At 39.6% G+C, this 23,326-nt stretch overlaps 1 protein-coding gene across 1 annotated transcript in view; it reads right to left on the reverse strand.

Annotated features, from left to right (window-relative positions):
- The window catches only part of LOC136871719 (leucine-rich PPR motif-containing protein, mitochondrial), a 199,705-nt gene extending 177,521 nt beyond the window's left edge, over positions 1-22,184 (reverse strand). Inside the window, exons 1-2 of the mRNA XM_067145243.2 lie at positions 21,899-22,184; positions 21,579-21,736 (exon numbers count right to left, since the gene is read on the reverse strand). Of these exons, the coding sequence (XP_067001344.2) occupies positions 21,579-21,736; positions 21,899-22,089 (349 nt within the window). The 5' untranslated portion in view covers positions 22,090-22,184. The remainder of the gene's footprint in view (positions 1-21,578; positions 21,737-21,898) is intronic.
- Positions 22,185-23,326: the final 1,142 nt, after the last annotated feature.

Consider the following 23,326-nt stretch of genomic DNA (forward strand, 5'->3'; position numbering starts at 1 on the left):
ATCAAAGGGTAGTGCGACTACAGAAGCCAGTCACCAACTTCCAGAGACCCATCAGTCCTGCAGAAAGACTAATCATTACAATAAGATAAGGCTATTATTTAATTAAATGCACAGGTTCTTGCACTATGTAAGTAATAGTGCAATTGTATATATAAATTAAATTGATTGGTTCTATGTCTCCATAAATTTTTGTGGAAGAAATTAAGTCACATCCATTCAAAATATATGCAGGCGCTGTGTCCTACATGGCAAGGAAAAATAAATAAGAACGAGTTAGATTCTACTTAAATTTACTTTTCAATATTAGAATATTAGAAAAAAATTAGAAAAGAATGAAAGTTACAAGGGTTACTTGCTCCGTGTCTTTTTATTGCATTAAAACTTCAAGCAAGTGTGTACTTTGCAACGTCAATTTTTCCACCAAGCTTAAATTCTTCATATATGGCAGAAAAGTCATTAAGAAACAGTAATCAGGATCACTGAAATCCTGTTTCTGCCGTTGTTCTTCTAATAATATGTCCATCTTTTTTTTCCCTCTAGCTCCAGCATCTTCTCATCGAATGGGTCGATTTTCCACTTCTGGGCTCTTGGTTTTGGCGTTTGGCTGTTGTGATACCTCCTCACCATCACTGCTAATTGTATGTTCACTTTCCTCCACATGAGGGGCACTTGATGGCGATGGCATCTCTTGTAGATAGAGGTTTCCCTCAGTTCTACCGGGAAGAACGATGTCCTTTACAAACTCATGGCGTCAAAAAACACCCAAGATGATTTTGTGGTTTTTGCTTCAGAACCACTGTTTGTCTTTGGAAGCTTCTGGAATTCCTTCCAAAACTTGACTTTCAAGTTCTTCCACTTGCTTTTCACCACGTCTCCTGAAGTAGAACACACTGATAAATATTCAATAATTATTGTATGTTGTAAATAATATTGTTATGTGCCAGCCCTGTGGTAGCCCCTTTCAGTACTTCCAGGAAGGGGCTAGTGACTCACATGACCTGGGATCTCCCAGCCGGCATGTAGGGTGGGGCCGACCTTTCCATGTACTGTTCTCGTCGGCCAGCTTACCTGTGAGTTTCTTGGAGATTCAATGGCCATGTTCTGCCTCTACTCACCTCACGATAATTCTGGTTTAAATCAACCGAGCTATAAAAAGAGAGGCTAGCCGCAGACAGTCAGAGTGGGGCTCCGTGCTCCGTGGTGGAGTCCGTGTGAGACTCAGTGTGTCGGGGTTCGGTGGCTGGGCTGAGAGCGACAGAGGTGTTGGCTGTCGCTAGTGTCCCACCGAGGTCTGAACGAGGAGCTGTTGTTGTGGTGTCGGAGAGACCAGTGAGTAGATGAGCTGGAGACAGAATGGAAGATGTGTACTACCTGAGAGTACTGTGTGCTTGTGTATCCCTGTGGACTGAGGATCGCCGTGAGTCAGCGAGGAAACCTGCTATCGTGAGTGCAAGGATAAATGGACCTGTGTTAATGTTCGCCGTTGTATCGGCCTGCTGTTGAATACTGTTGAGCTGTTTAATTATTCGCTGTATGAGACTGTGTGAACTATTGGACTGTCTGTGGAATCGAACCAACGAACAGTCATCGTGTGTCGAGTGGCCCGTAGCGCTGTGTTCAGATCCAGCTGTCTACACACAGCTGCTGTATGAGGTGAGTGGACTTTAGGAAAGTGAAAGTAAGGATTAAGCATCCGCAGGTAGACAAACGGGCTGGACCGCCTGCTGTGCCATAAGGAAGAGCAATTTGTAAATAGACAGTAATTAGTAAGTGTGGCCATTCGTAACTAGTTAGAAATGTGTGTGTGCATTTATTGGGCCATAATGGGAACAAAATAGAGGGGTCCACCTATTCAATACAACACAATGTTATAAGATAAATTATAACATTTTATTAATAATGAGACCATAAACTTGAAAAACAGACAATAACAACTTAAGGTTACAAAAACAATGCGTAATAAATATGTACACTAATCTTATAATAATTGGTAGAAATTATAACTTATAACACCAGCTTAAAAGTTCTCTTTTTCTGAAAATATAGCACCATTTCCTTTTTGAATAAGTAAGGTCTTATACGAAATGAATGAAAGTCCTCTTGATGAACGTTCACCAAGTCTTGAAATGTAGGATAAAAATGTTAGGAGCTTCAGTCAAAAAACCACTTTCAAAGCACTGATTGAAATACTGGTCGTTAAAATTGTATGTGATGTTCTTTCTTAAAATAACTTAACATATTTTAAATTAATACAGATGTTGATTCCCAAAGGGGATTTAAAATATTTGTCCCGAATGAGTAAATTTATAATACCAATATAATGGTCCGTTATTGGACATTATAAATTTTCCAGCTAACTCATTCTTGGTTGCCTGCGTTTCGCCCTCGTGTGCTAAGTTAGGCTCATCAGTTGGGACTTAGCACGCCACCCAAGACGCAAGGCTAGTGCATACCGTGGAGGCCACTGCATAGGCTACTTGAAGCCACCAGCAGTGCCAATGCACTATGAGAGCTATGTCTCATTTCCAAAAAATTGATGCCTGCCTGGCCATCAGATAATACAGATGTTGATTCCCATAGGGAATTTAAAATATTTGTCCCGAATGAGTAAATTTATAATACCAATATAATGGTCCGTTATTGGACATTATAAATTTTCCAGCCAACTCATTCTTGGTTGCCTGCGTTTCGCCCTCGTGTGCTAAGTTAGGCTCATCAGTTGGGACTTAGCACACCACCCAAGACCCAGGGCTAGTGCATACACCATAGCTCAATTGGTAGAGCAACCAACGCGAAATCTGAAGGTTGTGGGTTCGGATCCCACTGATGTCTGGTTGGCCATTTTTGTTCTGTACTTAACATCTCTTCAACACGTACTAAATGTACGTAACACGACCTAATAGGTTGAAAGTCTGTTTCGATTACAATGCGGTCGTGAAAATTCAATATTAATTGTGGGAACTTAGATCGCAGAACAACAGTTGCAGTGGATATGCGAGGCAAATAAGAGAGTATTTCACTGATTATTTCAATGACTTGTAAACTGTCTGTTGGTATCACCACATCACAAACAGAATTAAAACTGCAGGCTTGCAAATAATCTACATTAATTAATTACTGTAATTACAGTAAATAGATGGGCATATCGTAACTAACAATAAAGGGAAACCAATAGAAATAAGTACTGCTAAAACAATTTACACCAACCGAGCTGTAGACTGAGCAACTCTGTCGATAACCTCACATAACTTTATTCTCAGTGTTAGTAGTACATTAACACTAGAACTTTTTTTTTTTTCTGTCCCCAAGGACTTCTTTTAGTATTTTTAGTATTACCAGGGCGAGTAAATTATCAAATGATGGAACTTCCGTAAGGCTCCATTGTCCACAGAATGTAGTTCCATTTTTCAACACCGCGCACCGCACGCATCGTTTGGCCTGTACGACTAGCTTTTGAGCACAATGTTATGTAGGCGCAACGCACTGTATTAAAGGGTGAAATATTGTTAACGTGTGAACTGAGTTGTGTTATTAAGTGTAATCATCATCATGAACATGCCAGGCTGTTTGTGCCAGGTTGTAAGTCTGGGTATAGTAAAGGGGATGGTAGGTACTGGTTTAGACCTAAGCAAAATTGTTTGAATGGAACAGATAAAATACCAGGAGTGATAGACTGTTAACTTTGAACGATAGTGTGTGCGACGTACATTTTACTGACGACGTTCTAACCAAAGTGAATACCTTCAATATAGATGTAAAAACAGTGGAATTGGTTCATAACTGGTAGAAGTTAACAGAATACTGTGCAACATAATTTTCCTGGAGTACCAAGCTACTTCTGTCTATATACGTTCCAGTGAAAGATATTCTTTACTCTACAGTGAACTGTGAGGATGTTGTTGACCACAAGCTGCCATCCTTTGCGCAGCAGAAAAGATCAATGGTATGAGACGAAAGACGTAGAAGTTGGGAGGTAAAGGAAAATATTAATGAACAGATAAGGCACACTATTACACTGACAGATATTGAACCGGGCCTCAGACCCATAGATCTGTCAGTTAATAACAGTTCAACTAGAGCAGGCGATAATCTCATATATTATTTTCGTGGCTACTTGATTCATACAGCGGCAAAGAAACTTGTACCTTGCAGTGGGTGTGTGAAATCATTAGAATGTGATTCTGAAACTCGGTGTGTCCTTAGTGATGGGAGCGTTCTTTCTAAATTACGAGACTTTGGTGGCAGTGACTCTAAATGCCCCAAACATTCTTTGTTAGCCTTCTATGATGTGATGAAACGTGTAGACGCTATAATAGAAGACAAGCTGAAAGGGGAAGGCGTGTTGTGGGGTGATGTATATTCAGACTGTGTGGAGATGGAGATGATATACGAACTTCCAGTGTTTTGAAATTTGTGATGCTCAGAGGATCACCTGCTATTATATTTGCTCAAAATTGTATTCCATTACATTAAGTGCAGATTTATTTTTTGGGCAAAGGAAATATCAAGAAAGGTGAAGTCCAGGTCATTATCTAAATCAGCAAGAAAAGTATTGAAGTTTCTTCCAATTAGAGGTAAGCATTTTTAATCGTGTGTCCTGAATTACATGTTTTACCATTTATTTCTGTAAACAGTACTTTAGTGTGTTATATAGCACTCCCAATAATAATTGAATTAATGTGTATTTAAATTATGTACAGAAGCTCCAGTTATTTCATGTTACAGTATGCAGTATTGCAGTCACGTTTAAGCCCAACTAACACTAGCTCCACCCTGCGGTGAGAACGTTGAACTACATGAGTTCCATTACTTAATACTTCACTTGCCCTGGTATTAGTATTAAAATGCAAATTTCATATCTCATTTAAGTACTTTTATAAAAGTCAAATGTAATACCGAAAACAAGTTTTCATCACAGTAATATGTTACAAAAGATAGTAATATTAATTAAGCAATGATAATAGGACGTACAACTATCATCATCATCATCATCATCATCATCAGTGTTCTGCCATATGGCAGGTCTTCACATGGCAGCTCTCCACACAATCCTGTCTCTTGCCACCCTCTTTGCTTACTCATACTTGTATTCTATCCTGATACTGTCCAGCATCTGATATCTTCTCCGTCCTCTTTGTCTTTTTCCATTTACCGTTTCTTCTATAGCATCTATAAGCAAGCAATCTCTCCTCATCCAATAACCAATCCAATTGTTACTCTTAATACTTTTAATACTTGATTACTTTTAATATATTTCTCTCCCCCCCAACTCTTCTCAAGACTTCTTCATTCTTTACTTTTTTTATCCATTGTATACTTTCCATTCTCCTCCAAATCCACAAATGCTTCCAGTCTTCTTTCGTCTTCTTTTCTCAATGTCCATGTCCAGCTCCATACAGTGCCACACTCCATACAAAGCACTTCACGAATCGCTTCCTCAAGTCTCTATCCATACCCCCACAAAAATGTCTACTCTTCTTATTAAATGCTTCCTTCGCAATCGCAATACGAGTTTTCACCTCTCGACTGCACCTCATGTCCTCTGTTATTACACTTCCCAAGTATTTGAAAGCATCCACCTGTTCTATTATTTCCTGGCCTAACTTCATGGTTGTCTTCACTTTTCTTGTGCTTATCACCATACATTTTGTCTTTTTCTTATTAATTCTCATTCCAAATTCTTCAGACAGCATTTAGATCTGTTAGCATCGTCATCATAGATCGTTCACTCTCTGCCAGTAGCACCATGTCATCAGCAAATCTAATACATTCTATTCTCCTACCACCAACTTTCACTCCTCTTTTTCCATTCATGCATTTCTGGATAATCTCTTCCAAATACATGTTAAAAAGTATGGGGGAGAGACAGCAATCTTGTCTTACTCCTCTTCCAATTGTGATTTCCTCTGTCATCTCATTCCCTGTCTGCACTCTTATCTTCTGTTGTAGATACAGATTCTTAATCATATTTCTCTCCTTCCAGTCGACTCCATTCCTGCTTAGGATGTCCATTAACTTTTTCCACTGTACTCTGTCAAAAGCTTTTTCAGCGTCAATGAACACAGCATATCTTTCACTTCCTCATTCAATGTACCTCTCACCTAATGTTCTTAATAGTCCCATTGCATCCCTTGTTCCTTTACCTCTCATGAAGCCATACTGCTCCTCAGAGATACAGTTGTCTAGCCTTCCATGAAGTCTTCTGTTCAGTATGTCACCGGTCGGTGGGACGGAGAACTGGAACTACAGTGTGTTTAGAAATATAAATTTTAAAGTTTTTGTGTGGCTTATCTGAAGGATTTCATTTTTGTTTGTAATATTTTGAGAAATGAAATTGAACTCTGGACTCTGCTGGAATATTTTTTTTTATGTAACTGAAATATGTTTGTAAATTTTTTAGATATGGAAACATCACGATAATATAGAACTGTAAATGAACACTGCAAGATACGAGAATGGTTTTCGAAGTGATTTTTTTTGTATGTAAATTTTATGAAATTTATAATTTAAATTAATGTCAGCAAGGGTGTAACTTGTCTAAAGGTTGATTTGATGTTTGTAATGTGATTTTAAAATGTAAAAGGTTATTTAAATTTGAGTCACCCTGTACCACACGTGTGGTTTCCTATGACGAAATTTTGGTGTTGTAATCGTAATGTTCCAGAACTTGTGCAATTGCTAACGATGTTAAAATGACCATATATGGTCACAAGATTTCCTATTGGCAAAAAGGTCCAGGAATCTAGGGTAAGTTTGATCTTATTGGTTGATTGTTATCGGGCCATTTCCGGCCTCGTGGCCGGCTTCGAAAAATGATGCGTGAGCTCGGCGTCAATTTCCATCCGACCACCCAAGCGAGCGTTCGCGCTCGAGGGCTACTACCCTCGGGAGCTCCATCTTTCCGCGGTAAGTGTTATTTCAGTGTTTTTGCAATGTTATTCTCAATGTTTTCTGGTTTCGTTTCATTTAGTTTAATTCCTTTTGTGTTTCGTTATTTCTTTGCTTAATGTCACTTTAAAAGTTTAATTTAATGTGTCCGAGTTTACCCTAGGTTCCAACTGCCGTAGTTTCTATTCTTTCATCCATTAAATACTTTCGCTTTAAACTATACCTTTAATGTAGCATCACCTTCATGGTTAAATCAAATTTTATGTTAAGTTACTTAAGTATGTCTTGTTTCCGTGTCGAGGAACTGTATTCTGTAAAACTTTGTCATTTTTAATATAGTTGAGCTAGAGGGTGTTTCTTGTAAGTCTTTTCTCCCCCATAACGTCATACGTTCCCATGGACCTCATAGACAGGGCTTCCCAGCACTTTCCATTATCCTGTCTTAGTTGTCATTTTTAGGCCTGTAAGTGTTCCCTGTTTTGGTGTGAGTTCTCCGCCACTGCGTCATATTTCTACCTCCTTATTCATATTATTAAGTATTATCTTATTTACTACAAGTATTATTATATTCTTTACTACTGGTATTATTTTATTAATTCATTATTATTATGTTATTTTCCTATCTCATTATCCTTTATTACTTCATTATTATTATTATTATTTATGTACGCGCTCGAAATCACGGTTACACAGTACTCTGAGTAATACTTTGGCTGCATGTGTGATCAGACTGACGGTTCTAAAATCTTCAAATTTCTTTGAATGCTTTTTCTTTACAATCGGTACCATTACTACTGAAAGAAAATCGTCTGGCCATTTGCCGCTTTCATACATCTTATTACAGAGATATGTTAGCTCTTTCACTCCTTTATTTCCAAGACACTTAAAAAGCTCTACCGGTAATCCATCAATCCCACTTGCTTTGCGATTCTTCATTTCTTTCAGAGCTTTTGCTACCTCCCTTCCAGAATGCTGTATCCTTTTTCATCTTCTATTACTCTTATCTCATCTTCCATTTCTATATCATTTGTTCTTTGATCATACTCATATAGGCACTCTACATACTCTTTCCACCTTTCCCTTACTTCTTCAGGTTTATGCACCAATGGCCATCATTTTTTTCTATTTCCATACTGGTCCTGCTTTTCCTCCCTTCAAATACCAGTTCTGAAGCTAATTAATACATAATTTCAAATTTCCCTTCCTTTTCTAGTTTCTCTATTTCCTCACATCTCTCTTTCATCCATGTCTTCCTTGCTTAATCTGTTTCTCACTTTAATTCGTTGTTCAGTTTTCTGTACATTTGTTTCCCATCCTCAGATCCTACATTCTTCCATTTCCTTCTTTCCTCCATCTTGCTCAGCATTGCATTTGTAACCCATTCTTTCCTTATTCTTGCAGATGTCATTTTCCCAACAACTACTACTTCTGCAGAATTTGTGAGGTTTCATCTCATCCTCTTCCATGTCTCATTTGCACTTTCTTCATTAGAATCCCTATTCCATTTTGACATAAATATGTCTTCCAGCTCCTTATCTTTACCATTTTCCTTTAAAATTTCTAGGTCAAAATATTCTCTTGGCTTACCCTTTCTCACTTTTTTCAACTGCACTTGCAAATCTCCCACCACCAAGTTGTGGTCTGAATCTATATCTGCTCTGGAGTATGCTTTTGCATTCTTTAGACAGTTTCTGTACCTGTTCTGTATCATGATATAATCAATTTGATACCACTCACCATTCAACCTGGATGTCCACGTGTAATGCTGTCTCGTGTGATGTTCGAACAAAGTGTTCTCAATCACAAGTGAGTTTTCTTTGCAGAAATTAACCAACATTTCATCCCTGTTGTTCCTTGTACCCAGTCCGAATTTTCCAACTACTACTACTTTTCTTCCTTCACCAACCACTGCATTACAATCCCCCATTACAATAATATAGGCACTTCTCTTCTTCTTTACCAGAAGTTCTTGAACCTTTTCATTCTTCTACTTCCTCATCCTTGCGTTGGCTTGTTGGCATGTAAACTTGTATTAGAACAACATCCTTCTTGTCACCCTTTAATCTAATCATCATCAATCTATCATCTATATAGTCCACCTTTAATACTTTGTTCTTCAGCCGTTTTCCTATCATAATTCCCACGCCATTACTACCACCAGTACCGGGCGAGTTGGCCGTGCGGTTAGGGGCGCGCAGCTGTGAATTCGCATCCGGGAGATAGTGGGTTTGAATTCCACTGGCGGCAGCCCTGAAGATAGTTTTCCGTGGTTTCCCATCTTCACACCAAGCAAATGCTGGGGCTGTACCTTAATTAAGGCCACAGTCGCTTTCTTCCCATTCCTATGTTTTTTCTGTCATATTGTCGCTGTAAGACCTACCTGTGTCGGTGCGACCTAAAGCAAATAGCAAAGAAAAACTACCACCAGTTTCATTTCCTGAATAAAAAAACCTGTAGTCTCCACTTTATACCTCACCACAGCTTCTCCATCTTACTTCACACATTTCTACGGCGTCCAGTCGATTTTTCTCCATCTCCTGTTTCGCATTTTCCAGCTTACCACATTGTAGCAGTGTCAGAACATTCCATGTTCCAATCCTTTATCTTCTCTTCCTTCTTCCTAACCTGCTTTGACCTTCCTTTCTCATTTTCCTTCAACTTATCTTTCATTTGTCTCATTGTTATCCCCACTCGGAGACCCGATTGAGAGGAAATTTTACTTCCAAAATCATTTACACAAAGAGCCATACCATGTGTATCCTGGGAAATATAATGTGGTAGTATACCGTTACTTTCCAAATTAATAATAATAATAATAATAATAATAATAATAATAATGAGTAAGTTATTAAAGGCAATATTGTTTATGTTCAAAACCGTGTTTGATTTTTAGTTGAATTTACCTGGCATATTTAACATCATTCCAATCTCTTCCCAGGCTTTCCTTGTCATTGATAGGTTTTTGAAGTTCTTCTCTCTATCATTCCATAGGAAAGTGCAGGTTTGAACATCAGAATTTAATACGTCCTTCTCCGCTCTTGTTAACTCATGAACAGTCATTGCAAGCAGCACAGCTAAAATTTCAAACAGGAGTGAGCGACTGGCAGCAGGTAGCGTTGTTCTTGAGGCAACTTTCCCTCCAAAATGATGCGGCGCCACACTATGGCCAGTTGCATTTACTAACGCAGGTTTCAGTTTCATCCATGCCGCCACACAAAGAAACGCTCTGACGATGCCTGCATTGTGGCCGAAGCCTAAGAGAGACTAAACACACCTAACGATGCAACTGGCGTGTGAAGGCTAGCAAAATCTTGTCATGATGCTTGATATTTTTCACATTAAGGATGAACAAGGACAACTGCACCGACATGTGAACATTTTAAATCCCTGGTGCGATTATTTCAGCGTGAACAGCAACAACGAACAGCTGCATCTGCTGATCCTCTAGAATGAGCAATACATCCAATAAAAGCCATGGAGGTCCAGTTCACCATGCATGCCATGAAAAGTAGCAATGAAACTGGATCTGACAATATACCCGTTGAAATGTGAAGGAAAATGGGACAACAAGGAGCTGAATTCTTAGCATCCTTCTTCGACAAATGTTTTCATTTTACAAGTTGCCTTACGTTGCAACAAAACAGATAGGTCTTATGGCGACAGTGGGATAGGAAAGGGCTGGAAGTGGGAAGGAAGCAGCCATGGCCCAGCATTTGCCTGGCGTGAAAATGGGGAAACCACGGAAAACCATCTTCACGGCTGCTGACAATGGGGATCGAACCCACTATCTCCCTAATACTGTAATAACTGGCCGCACTTAAGCAACTGCAGCTATCAAGCACGATCGACAAATTTTTAGAGGAGAATAAGATCCCATTCACCTGACAGACAAGTATCACAGTACACACATGGAAAGGGACAGGTGATGTCACACATTGCCCAAATTACGCCCTATCCATTTCCTGTGTAATGTGTTGAAGATCCTTGAGTGTGTAATTGATGCATGCCTGCACAGCATTGTCACCTGCTCCCCAAAAGAGTGTGACTTCATGAGGGGATACTGAACTACTGACAAAATCTATGCCACCCGTCTGTTGGTAGAGAGACATTTCGAGAACAGAAAACAGGCTAAATGGCATTTCTAGACCTCAAAACAGCATTCAACATGATACCACATGAACTGATTCGGTATTCTCTTTGTTCACATGGAATTCCAGAGGCTTACGTTCAACTCTTCTATAACAACACTGCAAGTTCTGTCTGCTGTTCTGCCGGTGTCACTGAGCCATTCAAGTGGGCATCCATCAAAGGTCAACCTTGTTCCCATTGCTATTCATCTTATACATGGAATCAGTGACTGCGGATCTACTAATACCTCATCTATAGATCTTAATGTATGCTGATGATGATATGTTGGCTACAGGTACTGATTCCTGGAGTAGACTTTAACATCTGGTCAAATCTAGGTATTAATATAAGGAAAGATCTTCATTGGGGTAATCACATAAATGGGATTGTAAATAAAGGGTACAGATCTCTGCACGTGGTTATGAGGGTATTTAGGGGTTGTAGTAAGGATGTAAAGGAGAGGGCATAAATGTCTCTGGTAAAACCCCATCTAGAGTATGGTTCCAGTGTATGGGACCAGGATTACCTGATTCAAGAGCTGGAAAAAATACAAAGAAAAGCAGCTCAATTTGTTCTGGGTGATTTCCGACAAAAGAGTTAGCGTTACAAAAATGCTGCAAAGTCTGGGCTGGGAAGAATTGGGAAAAGAAGACGAGCTGCTCGACTAAGTGGTATGTATATCACAAATATTATTATAATATTTATAGATCCACCTGTTCAATACAATACAATCCACTATTTCATATGGTTAAAATTTATACATAATACATAAAAGTCATAGGTACATGTTTCACCCTTTTTTTTTTACGGGCATCATCAGCCTATATCAATCTTAAAAATTAATGGATACGTGATCTTTCTAATCTTATAAACTATAGAGTAAAATGTTGGACAATGATCTCATAAAATGTTGTACTATAACATCTAAAATAGGGATATTGCTCAGAAAGTACGTTAAAAAATACTGTGAATTAACAGTTTTTGAAGATTATAACGTGGTTAATCATGAATATTTGAGCATTTAAAACCATTTTGGAATAACTTACCAAGGGAGATGTTCAATAAATTTCCAATTTCTTTGAAATCATTTAAGAAAAGGCTAGGAAAACAACAGATAAGGAATCTGCCAGCTGGGCGACTGCCCTAAATGCGGATCAGTATCAATTGAAGATGAAGACCAGTGGAAAACACAACTGGACAAATTTGGACTGTGGCTCAACTTGACAAAAACTGACTACACGGAATTCAGCACCCAGAGACAGCACGACTGTATTTGATGGTATCCAGCTCGTGAAGTCTTTAAATTTTAGGTATCTTGGCTCCAGCATTACAAATGACGGTGAATATAACAGTTTTCCAGTCTGTTGAAAACAAGAAACCTAACATAACTGTGAAAAATGAACAATTTTTCCAGGTATTGGGGTAGAATGTTGGCCCATGATGAAGCTTAAGTAGATTCTGCATGTGACTAAGATGAGAATGCTATGATGGACACTAGGTGTTACATGACTGGACCACCTATGGAATGTAGATGTTTAGAATACCCTCAAGATCATCCGCCTCCCACAAGGCCAACCCCTCGTCCACGTCGTGGGAGGTGGGCAACGGCATGAAGTAGGGGATTGCCTGTAGGGTTGATATACAGTGGGGATTGTGTGTACCCCATGACCGCTACGGTAGCTGTGAAGGCCCTACAAGAACCCTGAAAACTGACAGCTAACGGGGCTCTGGTGAAGACCTCAACGGCAGCAACGGCGGAGAAGGAATTCTTTGGTACGGCGAAACTGGCGGAGGAGGCAGCCCTTCTTCTTGGGGATAAACAAAGAAGAAACCTCTGCCTTGTGACAAAGAGGGATTTTTAAAGGAAAAGGGAGATAACCCATACAGAAATATTCTGCAGTCTAGCACAGACAGGAGGCAGCCCCTCCACTGGACTTAGGGTGCTGTGGGCTAATAACTCACACACCTGAATTAAACTCATTACAGAAACCAGACGAAATTTATGCCGGCCCGATTTTATGGAAACGACTTTTGCAATGAAATACAGGACACGAATCGGATTCTGGAAAGTGAAAACTATGTATGAAACTGGCAGACTGAGAGAAGTAATGGCAGAAATGAAAAGGTATAAACTGGAGATACTTGGGTTGAGTGAAACAAGATGAACAGGGTACGGAGAAGTGAGGACAGAGGAGGGCGGTGTCTTCATTTACACTGGAAGAGAAGAAAATGATCAGCATTCAAATGGAGTGGGTGTCTTACAAAGAAAGCAAAAAATAGCATAATGGAATGGACCCCTGTATCACACAGGGTAATTACTGTACGAATAAGAACCAAAGTTAGACCTGTGACCATAATACAGTGTTATGTGCCAACAGAGGTAGCAGAAGAGGAAGAGGAGGAGGAGTTTTATGATAGCCTGACATCAACACTGACAGGGATAAAGAAGGACATTGTGGTATTGATGGGAGATCTAAATGCAAAAATCGGTAGTGAAAATGAAGAGAAATCACCATGGGTAGACACGGAATAGGAGAAGAAAATAATAACAGCCAGAGATTCATAGACCTATGCAGTAATTTTGGATTGGTTATAGGTGGATCATTGTTTCCACATAACAACTGCCACAAGATCTCATGGGTGTCACCTGATCTCCGGACAGAAAACCAAACTGATCACTTGGGAAAAAGTAAAAGATGGAGACATTCACTCCTGGATGTGAGGAATAAACGTGGAGCAGATGCAGAGAGTGACCATCACCTTATGATTGCTGATATTAGATTGAAGGTAGCAGCACCAGTACGACAGGCGGCAGTATGAATGTAACGTTTCATCTCCAAGAAATTTGGGAAACTTGAGGTGCAAAATGAATTTAAGATACATTTGAAGAACAGGTTTGAAGCCCTCGCCGAACAACCAGATGAAGAGGTAAATACTAAATGAAACACAGTCAAGGAACTCTTTCATGACTACAGAGAACCAGGCAGGAAAGAATGGATATCGGATGACACTTGGGAATCACTCCAAAAGCGAAGAGAGTGCAAGGCACTCATAAAGTCCAGTAGAACAAGAAATCAGAAAGCAGTAGCAATGGAAAAATACAAGGAGGCCAACAAGGAGGTTAAGAAGAAAGTGAGGAGTGATAAACTAGTGTTTATAGACCAACTGGCAACACAAGAAGAAGAAGAAGAAGCAGCAAGAATCGACAACAGCAAAGAAGTATATGCCATTACGAGAAAGCTTTCCAGGAGGAACTTTTCAGGGCAGAAACCAGTCAGAGATGCAAACGGAGTAGCCTTGACATCTGAGACACAACAATTGGAAAGATGGAGACATCACTTCATGGAAGTACTCAATAATCTTGGTGAGGAATCAAGAACCTGAAGAAGTTGAAACCATTTTGGAGGATCCAGACATCTCAGTAGAACCACCAACACGACAAGAGATTGCACAAGCACTGAAACAAATGAAGAGTGGCAAAGCACCAGGTGTAGATAACATTATCCCAGAAGCCCTAAAGGTAGATCCAGATTAAACAGCGGAAATCATGGAGCCACTTCTAACACTAATACGGAACGAAGAACATCTTCCTGAGGAATGGAAGTAGGGTGTCCTCATCAAGATACCGAAGAAGCATGACCTCTAATTGCAATAACTGGAGGGGAATAACGTTGCTCTCATATGGGGGGAAAATTATGCCAAGAGTCATACTGAACAGAATCAGCATAGCCGTTGACAGGAGACTACGTCAAGAACAAGCAGGTTTCAGAGAAGGTCGGTCTACTGTGGATCAGATTAACACATTAAGGCTAATCATTGAACAATTTGCTGAGTATCAGACATCATTGCCGAGACCATGGACCTGCCAGGCTCCAAGAAATGCATTTCCTTTTACAACCAAATATAAATATGCTATATATTTCCATACTACATATCACGAACCACTACCATTACATGAAATGTATGCAATATGGCATCACTTGCAGAATTCAACACAGAATAATGTCATTACCTACCGCAGGGTTAAGACCAAAATATTACAAGAGTTCCAAAAGCACTTTTAAACTGAACTGTTATGACAATGTCACTCCATTAGACGACGAACCTTATGATTTTGGCAGCACAAATACCACTAGTCTGACATGGTTGGAAGTAGAGACAGCAATATCTAAACTGAAAAACAACACATCAATTGGATTAGATGAATTAAATGTTGAGATGATCAAAGCACTAGGAGAGGTTGGACAACAGGGTAATAAATAGAATCTGGAAAGAGAATGTAATACACAATGACTGGAAGCAAGGAGTCATCATCCCATTGTTGAAAAAAGGTGATAGAAAGAAATGTACCAACTACAGACGTATAACTCTGCTGTCACATGGCCTCAAAATCTACAAATCCATCCTTGAGAGCAGGATTAGAAAATATGTTGAACCTACACTTGAGGAGGAACAACATGGATTTAGACCTCATGTACAGTATCAACTATAGACCTCTTTTTGCCACCAGAATGCTCTATGAGAAGTATTGGGAGAAACGTAAAACACTTATAACTGTTTTTCTGGACATCGAAAAAGCATATGACCATGTACCACACAGGCATATTTGGGAATGTTTGAGACATAAGAATGTTCCCGATGACATCATAGCACGAGTACAACGATTATATGATGAAACCAAGTGTTGTGACCAGGTCCAGGATGGAAGGTCAGGTTGGTTCGAAACAAAGAATGGAGTCCAGCAAGGAAGTTGTCTTTCACCACTTCTCTTCATAATTAAAAAAAAGGATCCAACAAGTAATGCCCCGGTTTTTTCTGATGATGTAATAGTATGGGGTGAGACAGAAGCGGAAGTACAAACTAGACTAGATCTCTGGCTTGAAGCCTTTACAACCTTAGGTCTGAAAATCAGCAAAACAAAGACCCAACATATACACTCACACAAACTAACAGTGATAAATTAACATGCACACATCCCTAAACTAAGATGACCCGAAGACCTACTTTCTGCAGGATACAGTACTCCTCTTTTTTTAAACCCCTATCCAGTGGTACGCATAAAGTATTGAATATCTTTAAAATATCCTGGTTTTTTTTAATATTACCCCACTAAATCTTGCGATAGGGCCTATATAACTTTGAAGATTTTTTACAATTTTGCTTTACGTCGCACTGGCACAGTTAATTTACATTAAGCTGGTAAATATAGTCAAGACTAGTTTCGACCCCTAGGGGGTCATCTTCAGTTGACATGCATTAAAAATGTATTTTTCTACAAAAACATCACTTGTAATGGTAAAAGCTTAAATTAATTTGAACCGATCATAAATGTTGGTATGTCTGGCACATTTGGGCCATTGTATGTGTCAATTTTTAGTTTTTAGCACACAGTGTGAAGGTAGTTGATTAACTAGTGTGCATCATCCATGAAGTCACATGTCACCTTTCATGCTGCTACCATCCAATTTTTGGGTTATACAATATGGAATATACATACACTTGTGCAAATCAACAGTGTCAAGTCTAACAATATAGGCCTACATTTAAAGTTGGTTCATAAATTACACAAATTGGCCATTGATTAGTCATATGAAAATGTAGGACATTGGTTTGAACACTTTTGACTGAAATATCAATGTAACACCTTACTGGTATATATCTTAGATGCTAAAATCAGTTTATAAAGCTTGTTATTCTTGATTGAGTCTTGAAATAGGGTTAAAATTTTTAAATAAAAACTATTTGCTTAGTATAGGCATTAAATAATGCTGTTAAAATGGACATATAACTAGAACAATGGTATATGTATGCCATATATGCCTGGTTAAAAAAAAAAAACACATTGCATTAATGTTATTGATATGTGGTGCTACATGTATGTTGTTTTGGAATAAATGGGGTTAACGAATTTTTCACAACAGTCTTAGATATAGTGTTCCGACATTGATATTTCAGTCAAAAGTGTTCAAACCAATGTCCTACATTTTCATATGACTAATCAATAGCCAATTTGTGTAATTTATGAACCAACTTTAAATGTATATTGTTAGACTTGACACTGTTGATTTGCACAAGTGTATGTATATTCCATATTGTATAACCCAAAAATTGGATGGTAGCAGCATGAAAGGTGACATGTGACTTCATGGATGATGCACACTAGTTAATCAACTACCTTCACACTGTGTGCTAAAAACTAAAAATTGACACATACAATGGCCCAAATGTGCCAGACATACCAACATTTATGATCGGTTCAAATTAATTTAAGCTTTTACCATTACAAGTGATGTTTTTGTAGAAAAATACATTTTTAATGCATGTCAACTGAAGATGACCCCCTAGGGGTCGAAACTAGTCTTGACTATATTTACCAGCTTAATGTAAATTAATTTTGTATTGATAAGGTGGAGACTCATATTTATATTGTTTTTTGTAAAGTAATATCTATCAATACGGAAATGAAACTTATAAACAACAGCACTGGCACAGATCGGTCATATGGCAACGATGGATTAGGAAAGGGCTAGGAATGGGAACGAAGCGACTGTGGCCTTAATTAAGGTAAAGCCCCAGCATTTGCCTGGAGTGAAAAGAGACCACCACAGAAAACCGTCTTCAGGAGTGCCGACAGTGGGGCTCCAACACACTATCTACCAAATGCAAGCTCACAGCTATGCAACCCTTGACTCGCTCGGTACTTTCAAGTTCAATCTTGTCTATTCTCTACGATTTTATAACGGAAGTCTCTAAACCCAGTGAAAGCCATGAGTTACTTCCTATTTTTTCCCCCCTCTCTTTCTATGCTGAAGATGGAATATTTCCTGTTCTGATTTCCATGCAAGGAAAATAAATCTGATGTGATCTGTGATCGATCATAACTATGCCAAAAATCGAAGGCAAATATGTTACCTTACATGTTGATCACAAAGTGGAACCTGAATTACATATCATTTCTTTTGTTTTACTAAATTTGCCTAATGTTAATGTTGACAATTACTTTATGAATGCAGTTTACATATTTTGATACGTAATAAAACAAATGGCAACCATGTCCTCATCCAACTTAACCACATTCATGAAAAGGTCCTGCTTTCTGCATCTGAAATTCTGGTCACCCTAAACTTTTTTGTTGTTGCTGATATTTGCTTTACGTCGCACCGACACAGATAGACCTTATGGCGACGATGGGACAGGAAAGGCCTAGAAATGAGAAGGATGCGGCCGTGGACTTAATTAAGGTACAGCCGCAGCATTTGCCTGGTGTGGAAATGGAAAACCACGGAAAACCATCTTCAGGGCTGCCGACAGTGGGGTTTGAACCCACTATCTCCCGGATATGAGCTCACAGCTGCACGCCCCTAACCGCACGGCACACTCGCCCAGTGGTCACCCTAACTAGGCCTAACCCCTTATGATGTAAACAAAGCAATGTTGAATTTTTTTTAAACATATACATCTGTACAAAGCCTAAACCCTATGTGTAAAAAGGGAACAGTGGTGGTAAACCCTCGGTTGATACAAGCACCATGCAACAGCAGATGTAGGCCCTCCACAGCTGTCATGGCTGGGAAACATTTCCTCAAGTACAGGGACTTTTGGCAAGGACTTTCTCGCTCGACCTTGGCCGCCGATGACAGGCCGCTAACCAGCCGCTGGCGCGCACGGTTTCCGGCACTTCCTGCAATTGCTGAGAGCTGAGCTCCGAGATAGCAAGGTGTTCAATGAAGCTACTGCGTACTGTATGTCGTATTGTATCGTATTTCATTGTGATTGTGTACAGTGCTGTAATGTATGTGAAATATTCGTTACGTGAACGTGTATATCTGCAGAAATACTTACATTAAGTGCAGAAAATCGTGTGCTAGGACAAGACAAAAGTTTCGAGCGAAATTTCCAGGGAGACCCATTCCTACCAATCGGACAATAAAACAACTGGCCAAGAGATTCAAACGTACAGGTTCAGTAAACAATAAAAATAAACGTAAAGCATGTGAAGCATGTTTGGTACGAGGATCATAAGTAAAAATCTGTGGGGAATGATAAAAAATTTAGTTTATGGGAACAACCCTCACACACTAAACTTAAAGACAATATAAGAGCTGCAAGTGCATCCATCAGTGCTGAAAAACTTGGTAGAGTAACCGAAAACTTCACTAGAAGATGCTGATTATGTCTGGCAGCGCGTGGGGAACATTTTCAGCATAAACTGTAAAAATGGTGAGTAAAATGCATGATAAATGCATGATAATGATTTTGAGCATAAACTGTAAACATAGTGAGTAAAATGCATGATAATGATTTTGAGCACCGTATTCTGCCGTACATACGCACGCGGAGTAGTCTGCAACTGAACTGTCACTGGCGGCTAAGGTCGAGCGAGAAAGTCCTTGCCAAGCAAAAATAAAGACCCTGTACTACCAAGAAATTAAACAGGATAGAAACTGCTTTAGGAGAAACCAGCATGGCGAGGTTATTCCATTTAGTGTGCAAGATGTATGAGACAGGAGAAGTGCCATCCGATTTTTGGCAGAATGTTGTTATAGCTATTCCCAAGAATACCAGGGTTGACAAGTGTGAAAACTACCCACCATTAGTTTAATATCTCATGCCTGCAAAATTCTAGCACGTATTGTTTACAGAAGAATGGAAAGACAAGTTGAAACTGAGTAGGGAGAAGATCAGTTTGGCTTCAGAAGGAATGTAGGAACACGTGAAGCAATCCTGACTTTACGTCTGATCTTAGAGGACCGAATTATAAAAGGACAAGCCCACGTACATGGCATTCATAGATCTAGAAAAGGCATTCGATAATGTTGATTGGACCAAGCTATTTAGGATTCTGAAGGTGATTGGGATCAGATACCAAAAACGAAGAATTTCCTACAATCTGTATAAAAATCAGTCTGCAGTGATAAGAATCGAAGGCTTTGAAAAAAGAAGCAGCAATCCAGAAAGGAGTGAGGCAAGCTGCAGTTTGTTCCCCCTCCTTTTCAATGTTTACATAGAACAGGCAGGAAAGGAAATCAAAGAGGAATTTGGAAAGGGAATCAAAATCCAAGGAGATGAAATCAAAACCTTGAGATTTGCCAATGACATTGTTATTTTATCTCAGTCTGCAGAAGATCAAGAAGCTGCTGAATTTTATGGACGAAAGTCTTGGGTAACGAGTACAAGATGAAAATAAATAAGTCCAAAACAAAAGTAATGGAGTGCAGTCGTACGAAGTCAGGTGATGCAAGAAATATTAGATTAGAAATTGAAGTCTTAAAGGAAGTAGATTAATATTGTTACTTGGGTAGTAAAATAACTAATGATGCCGGAAGTAAGGAGGACATAAAATGCAGGCTAGCACAAGCAAGGAAGTCCTTTCTTAAGACAAGAAATTTGCTCACTTTGAATACTGGTAGGCTATAGGAATTAGAAGAATGTTTTGAAGACTTTCGCTTGGAGCGTGGCAATGTATGGAAGTGAAACATGGACAATAACTCGCTCAGAAAGAAAGAGAATAGAAGCTTTTGAAATATGGTGCTACAGAAGAATGCTGAGGGGGAAATGGATAGATCGAATCACGAATCAAGAGATATTGAATCAAATTGGTGAGAGGAGATCATTGTGGCTAAACTTGATGAGAAGAAGAGATAGCATGATAGGACACATGTTAAGACACCCAGGACTTGTGCAGTTGGTGTTTGAGGGAAGTGTAGGGGGAAAGAACGGAAGGGATAGACCAAGTTTTTTTTGTTTTTGTTTTTTGCTAGTGGATTTACGTTGCACCGACACAGATAAGTCTTATGGCGACAATGGGATAAGAAAGACCTAGGATTTGGAAGGAAGTGGCCGTGCATGGTGTGAAAATGGGAAACCACGGAAAACCATCTTCAGGGCTGCCAACAGTGGGATTCGAACCCACTATCTCCCGGATGCAAGCTCACAGCCGCGCGTCCCTAACCACACGGCCAACTCGTCCGGGTAGACCAAGGTATGAATATGACAAGCACTTTAGAGCAGATGTAGGAAGCAGCAGTTACGCAGGAATGAAAAGATTAGCACAGGATTGGGTGACTTGGATAGCTACATCAAACCAGTCTATGTGACTCAAACAACAACAGAAACAAAACTTTGGTATTGTCTGAATTTACATCTTATGGTAATAAATTAAGTCTGTCAATCTTCTTCAAAATAAGATCTGTGAACAATCTATTCATATTTCATTACTCTTTCAAAAATGCAAAATTTTACATCCATCTACATCCTCTTTTTCAACTGTACCGTAACTAATAGAAGTTCTGCTCTCTAGACATACAATGAGATTTACATTAGAAGCATCTATAAGAGATTAAATTACAAAATCACAGTCGACACAATATTCTAGTTACATTCAGGCTATTTACAAGCCTGATGTGGTCAGAGGACTATTCAGCCACAGCATGTCATCTGATCTCACCATAAGTCCTATGCCAATACTGCTGCATAGCTCCTATAGTGCATTCCCTACTTTACATACATTAGAATAATTCATTATTTCAAACCACAGTGTAATATTATAGCAGTAATCATACCTTCTGCCTCCAAGTTGTATAATAAATGCTCCACATCAGATCTATACACTCTTCTTAGATTATTAATGTCCGAGTTCAGACGTAAAACAAGCCTGTCCACACGACTGCCATTATTCTGAGATGTACCTTCCAGTGATGTAATATAATTAGCTGTATCCCTAAGAGGAACAAAATGGGCATTTTTTTTTACATTGTCGGTGCATTTAGTAGGAAAGTTTAATCATTTACGAAATGGATAATGAAATCAGACCATTCGGTAACGAAATGTTTTCTTAACGTTTAATAAAACATCCCTATAACATGCTGCAAAATTAAATTACCTAGTAGTATTTATAAGCATCACTCTACTTTTCTTCCCAAATGTAGGGCTTAGAAAATTCACACGACAGCATTCCACCTCACGCCTTGCGATTTGCTTGGATTGATCAGCAAGAGAAGCAGTCAAGCATCTACTCAAATGAATCCTTCTAAATGTTTTGAATAAACTTGTCCACAGGCATACGGAATGCATGTCGGTCGCAAATCTTCTGTTCTAAAGTTTACATTGACATAACCTTAAAGTCTTCAATGCGCCCCGGGGATAACGGCCTCTTCTTATTCTCCTTTAAAAATTGTGTTCTACCACGGCCGACTTGATGCGTCGCTCTAGCTAGCGCAACGAGGTATCCAGTCGGCTATGGTTCTACCATCGCCCTCTATATGGCTGCGCTAATACGCCTTCCTAATAGCGCTGTGAAGAGGAGGCGGACCTCCTGTTGATTGAATCGGATAATACCAACGAGCTAGAATAACATAGAGAGGCGGAAGCGCTGCCTGGGTGAACCTAATAGAACGAACGTCCGCCATATTTCCTGTTGTCACACAAGCAAGGGGGCATGGCCTTTAAATGACGAAAAGTGTAGAAAATGCGCATTTTAGAATCGCTGGGGGAGAATTAAAGTCCGTTGCCGAAAGCTTGAAGCATGAAAGCGAATACCGCCACTTCATCATATTGCGGCACGAGGCCAACATCACAATCAGTTGATTGTAGGGTAGTTCGAAATCATCGCACAGTGACATACGAATAGGCCTCGAAATCGGAACAAGAGCATTACCCTGCTTGGCTGTTGTGGTTAAGCGTAAATTAGAATAAAAACGATGGACATAAATATTTATGACAGGAAACCTTAAAATCATAGGGACCTATAATAGGTTACAACCTCATTCTGTTAATATTTTTAAAATTATTGCATCCTCATGAGTACTGTGTTGCTTTCTTAATCTGTTTACCCTCCCGGGTTGGTTTTTCCCACGGACTCAGGGACGGATCCCACCTCTACCACCTCAAGGACAGTGTTCTGGAGCGTGAGACATTGGGTCGGGGGATACAACTGTGAGGGAGGGCTGCACCTGCTATTCTGAACAGGGGTCTTGTGGGGGGGAGAAGGAAGCGGCCGTGGCCTTAAGTTAGGTACCATCCCGGCATTTGCCTGGAGGAGAAGTGGGAAACCACGGAAAATCACTTCGAGGATGGCTGAGGTGGGAGTCGAACCCACTTCTACTCAGTTGACCTCCCCAGGCTGATAGAATCCCGTTACAGCCCTCGTGCCCCTTTTCAAATTTCGTGGCGGAGCTGGGAATCGAATCCGGGCTTGCAGTGGTGGCAGCTGCTCACGCACCCATTACCATATCATACTGGGATTACTAGCTTGAAAGTTGTCCATTATGAAGTGTGGCATAGTTTTAAAAACCAAGGCAACAGACATCTA

This window comes from Anabrus simplex, chromosome 4 (genome assembly GCF_040414725.1).
Source record: "Anabrus simplex isolate iqAnaSimp1 chromosome 4, ASM4041472v1, whole genome shotgun sequence".
NCBI lineage: Eukaryota > Metazoa > Arthropoda > Insecta > Orthoptera > Tettigoniidae > Anabrus > Anabrus simplex.